Here is a 4,991-nt window from a genome sequence, read left to right as displayed (position 1 = left end):
CATTTTTGTTAAACGTAGTTTTATCTTATACAAAGATATTAAATTCATATTTTATTTTCTAAGCGCTGTGAATATTTAAGATCTACTCGAAATATCAATTGCAACATTCGAACGTAATTAGGATCAAAAAACACATTCAAAAGATAAATTCATATATCAAAAACTTTTCCTAGTGTATTAAATCTTGATTAATTAAAAATTGATTAATGTCCGATCCTTGTCAGATCGTTTTATGATGATAGCATGGCTCTTGAAGTAAAACTGATACATACTTTTCGATTTTCTTTTTCATTATAAAACAATTTAATTATTAAAAAGCTATTTAATTACAATCCTAATGTACATTCCTAATTACAAAGGTGGCCATAACTGCGCTATTTCTGCATGCGCAGATTCCGGCAGCCACTTCTGGTAGGCAGGCAGCAGAACTGAAATTAAAACATTCCTCGTTTAATCGCGAAAAGATGTGCAAAATTAATTACATAAATATATAATAATGTTATATCTAACGAAGTATTATAACATATAAATCAATATAGTCTCACATTTCTTGTCCGAATCCCAGATGTCTATTAGTCTGTCCTTGGACATGACTCCCTGCGACTGTAGCGTTTGTACTATCGCTTGAGTGCGTGGTATCAGCCTGTGGGGAGAAATCGCAGAATTAGATTATCGTAATCTATTCGATGAATCAGAGTGAAATCGAAAGCAAGATATGATAACTTGATAATTTACTTGGCCCACGACTTGGTGATGCTACCAGGTGTCGTCAGCAGCGACGGGACAAATCGTTTCAGCTTAGGGCACACTTGACCCTCCAGGAAGAAATACGCGAACCACTTGACACCGTCCACCGTCAACGGGTGCTCGATGTCCATCGGTGGTAGTGGCCATCCGGCTTTTCCGAAAGTACCGGACACACGGCAGATGAGCTTTCCGGTTCCTTGATTGTACCTGCAAATAAAAGTTTTAATGATATATTCGATTATATAATAAAGAATATTATTTTTAGAAAGTGAAAAAGAAATTATAAAATAATTACGTAACAAGATGAAATTATAAAATAACTATATAACAAGGTAAAAATACCTTGGCGGTGGATCAGCCAATGGCTCGCTGAGACGGCACAACGTGGGCGCGAATTTCGGCAGCCACTCGGGCTCGATCGCCGTGACGCCTCGCATGTACATCTTATTCGTTTCGTACACCTCCTGATAAACCACCCATTCCGGGCTGGTTTTCCGTAGAACGCACGAGGAATGCATGAACACAGGTTCCTCCATTTCTGGCGTTCTAAAAGACAGAATTGAGAGATTGATTAAGTAATCAATTAAGTCTCAATTATCGATGATAATTGACAGCATACCTGTAAGCGTGCTTCCACTTGGCCTTGTCCTGATCCTCCTTTACCTCGTCCGGCAAAACCTTCCTCGCGACTTGATCCGCCATACCCGAAAGGACTATCTGGCGCAGCAATTTCGCTTCCGTGTCGGTCGGCAGCGGCATTCTGTAAGAGACAATTTCTCATTGTAGACAAACATTTCTAACTTTGCAACATGTACAGCCATGGACAATGAGGTTGCGACACTTTTTTTCAGTGAATTTACGAATGCGTAAACTCACAAACATGTTATATATAATTAAAATGATACTATACCAAATGTTAATATTAATATCAAATTATATCATTTATTTAATATTATTTGAGAAACATTAGAATGTTAAAAACCACGCGTTCATAAAACTTACTAAAAAAAAGTGTCGCAATCTCATTGTTCATCAGTCGAAATTCAGTTTTCTAAATTAATCAATACAAAAAATCTAATAATCATATAATTAATTATCCAAAATTTAATTATTTAATCATATAAAAAATTTAAATTAATCAAATAAAAAATTAATTAAGGACTAAGAATTTCCTTCACTCCAAAAGATTACTGAATTCTATACAGAAGCTAGAGAATATTCAGAATAAAATTAGTGTTTTTAGTAAAAAATTTAGAAAATTAAAAAATAATACATACTTTGGATCAATGATTAAATTTAGATTCGGCACGTTTAAATTTATCTCATTGGTGAGCTGTTGCCTAAGCTTCCTGATCTCGACCACGGCCTTGTGTCTCAAGCCGTTCTCCTCGCAGAAGGACAACAGTCTTCCCTTCGATCCCGCGTACTCGGCAGTTCCGATGGCTCTTATCAAAACCATTGGATCGCCTGTGCATAGAAACAGAAAGAGTATCTCATTTATCACTCGTTTATCACTCGTAACATTCGTTACATAAATGGAAAATTACGACATTGCATACCAAGAAGCAAACTATTGCCGGTCCCAGCCCAATAACGGCGCTTTTGCAGCCACTTGCTCTTAGTCGAACCCTCCATGTCGAGTGCCTCTATCAGCACTTCTTGCACGCTGAGAGCCGCCACCATGCATATCGTGTATTTCGACAAGTTGTGCTGATGCGACAGTGCCAGCATCTTGCCGTAACACGGAGACACCGGGAACGCGGCGATACTGCGTCCAAGTGGCGTCACCTTCGCGCAGTATATCTCTAAACAACGAACCAACAATTCTGTGCTTTACGACAACGTAATAACATTTTAGATAAAAGAATCACTGTATTCGTATAATAAGCTCCAAGTGGCTTCGATTCTACGACTGAAATTTTCAACGTCGTCTAAATGACAAATGTTTACGTTCAACTACCTTCCTGCTTCTTCGAGGGTGGTTGTAACGCTTCGAGTATCGTGAGCCGTTTCTCCGCGGACTTCAATTGCACGATATCCGGCGGCGTGGGAAACGGAAAGTTCACGACCTTGTCTATGTTCATCGTCTTCATCTGCAGCAGCAAATCGTCCACTGGTTTCCTCTGTATCTCCGACTGACTGTACTCCTCGAAATCGTTGTCGTACACGGCCGACGAGTATAATCTACGTGAAAGAAAGCGTCACGTATGAAGATTTCAACGCAAGAGATTAAAGTGCCTAATCCATACAAGAGCTATTTTAAATATAGAGCTTCTAAGGCTGGAATTTTGAAAATTTCTAAGCAAAAGACTAAATCTGCGAGGTGCTTTATTGTACTAAAAATCTTTACGCGTGTAAATTGAGATACCTGTAGCAATGACCAGGTCGAGTTCTACCGGCTCTGCCGGCACGTTGCGTGGCCGCCGCTTTGCTCGCGTAGCTAATGTGATACGTGCTCACGCCTGTCACTTTGTCGTACAGCCTAATTTTACAACGTCCGCTGTCCACAACGTATCTAACGTTGGGAATCGTCAGCGAGGTTTCCGCAACGTTAGTGGACACCACGCACAAGCGGCATCCTTCCGGCGGTGGCTCGAACACCTGAGATCATTAGAAACAAAATTAATTATTTCCTCGTGAAACAGGTCTATCCTTTCAATTAATTTTATTACAGAGATTAACATCAAAAGGATCACTATTAATTTATTAAACTGTATATTTACTCTGGCTTGTTTGTGTCCGGGTAGAAGGGAATAAAGAGGTAAGACCCATAATGGCTGCGCGTTCGTCAGTCCCTTGAAATCAATCACATCTTCATCCTCATCTTCATCCTCGTCCAAGTTGTTGTCATCGTCCTGCGCGTTGATCAAATCTTCGTGCGTGTCATCGGTAGGATTTATTGAATAACTAAACATAAATATATTTTATAAATTTCAAAAAAACACATAGAACAGTAAAATAATTGCAGTACGGATGTACATACTCGTCGAGATTAATAGTTGGCAGTATGATCTGCTTCTTTTGCCTCTGCTTATTACGGCGCAACGCTTCCTCGGCGTCAAAATCGTCTTTTTCCTCGTCCTGTTCTTTATCCGATGCTTCTGAGGTTTCACTTTTCTCGGTGTTCACCACTTTAACTTGGGGCTGTTTAATCCTCTTCAACGGAAACGCTTTGCGTAATTTACGCACAACCGTATGCACCTCCTGCTGACCTGCGACAAATAAATCGTTAAAATTATGGAGATTTGATTGTAATAATAATATAAAAAAATAGTGTTGTATGGATTTTCTTACCTGTTAAAAATATTAATATACCGCCTTCCGGAAGACGAGTATGTATCTTTATCGCTTTTCGCAATGCATCGTTGACGTAATCCTTGCTTGTTGTTCTATTAAAGTGCATCTTTACAAGAAACTGTCGCGCTTTGACCTCGATTATCGGCGGCTTTATCTTAAATAACTTTGTATTCTCCACGAATTCCTTCACGGACAGTGTAGCCGACATAATTATCAACTTCAAAGGGTTGCCGCGTTTGTTGCGAAGCGGAACAATCCTCGACAGTAAACCGATCAGGATGTCGGTGTACACGCTGCGTTCGTGCGCTTCATCGAGTATAATCACGGAGTATTTTGTTAACAAGAAATCCTGTAAATAAAAAAAAGATTATTTTAGATATAATTGAAGATGTAATATTTATATCATCAGATATATAAATTGTACTACGAAATTTAAGATATATTACTCACACTTTGAATCTCTTTCAGTAAAACCCCATCGGTCATGAACTTGATCTTCGTTTCCTCCGTAACATTTCCCTCAAAACGAATCAGATACGAAACCTCCTTTTGGGAGAGATTCAATTCTTCAGCTACACGCTTGCTCATCGACATCGCTGCCACTCTTCTCGGTTCGGTTATCCCGATCAATTTATTTTGAGCATATCCAGCCTCATATAAAAACTGAGGCACTTGCGTTGTCTTCCCTGCAACGGAATTGAGTAATTAAACAAAAGAGGTCACTAAAAAAATTGTCCTTAGCCTAATATTATCGCCATTCTCTAAAAAATGAACAAACTCTGATATCTTTCACTGCTGTTAATTATAATAATTTTACTCACCACTTCCTGTCTCTCCCGTAATTATGACTATTGGATTGTCATTTATTGTCTCAACTATAATTTGTTCTTCCGCGACAACGGGCAATTTCAATCTTGCTGCTTGTATCTCAGGTTTTCTATTTACAG

At 38.9% G+C, this 4,991-nt stretch overlaps 1 protein-coding gene across 1 annotated transcript in view; it reads right to left on the bottom strand.

The window, feature by feature from the left end:
• Positions 1-148: 148 nt before the first annotated feature.
• Positions 149-4,991, bottom strand: part of LOC105455490 (probable ATP-dependent RNA helicase kurz) — a 6,559-nt gene continuing 1,716 nt past the window's right edge. The window contains exons 4-17 of the mRNA XM_011698858.1: positions 4,866-4,983; positions 4,495-4,730; positions 4,042-4,393; positions 3,731-3,959; positions 3,471-3,654; positions 3,116-3,348; positions 2,708-2,931; positions 2,307-2,552; positions 2,025-2,214; positions 1,367-1,507; positions 1,090-1,293; positions 736-954; positions 546-643; positions 149-428 (exon numbers count right to left, since the gene is read on the bottom strand). Of these exons, the coding sequence (XP_011697160.1) occupies positions 352-428; positions 546-643; positions 736-954; positions 1,090-1,293; positions 1,367-1,507; positions 2,025-2,214; positions 2,307-2,552; positions 2,708-2,931; positions 3,116-3,348; positions 3,471-3,654; positions 3,731-3,959; positions 4,042-4,393; positions 4,495-4,730; positions 4,866-4,983 (2,751 nt within the window). The 3' untranslated portion in view covers positions 149-351. The remainder of the gene's footprint in view (positions 429-545; positions 644-735; positions 955-1,089; positions 1,294-1,366; positions 1,508-2,024; positions 2,215-2,306; positions 2,553-2,707; positions 2,932-3,115; positions 3,349-3,470; positions 3,655-3,730; positions 3,960-4,041; positions 4,394-4,494; positions 4,731-4,865; positions 4,984-4,991) is intronic.

The sequence above is a fragment of the Wasmannia auropunctata genome, unplaced genomic scaffold, assembly GCF_000956235.1.
Source record: "Wasmannia auropunctata unplaced genomic scaffold, wasmannia.A_1.0 LD335903.1, whole genome shotgun sequence".
Lineage (NCBI taxonomy): Eukaryota > Metazoa > Arthropoda > Insecta > Hymenoptera > Formicidae > Wasmannia > Wasmannia auropunctata.
The sequence above is the reverse complement of the archived record's forward strand: the minus strand, read 5'-3'. Positions and strand labels throughout refer to the sequence as shown.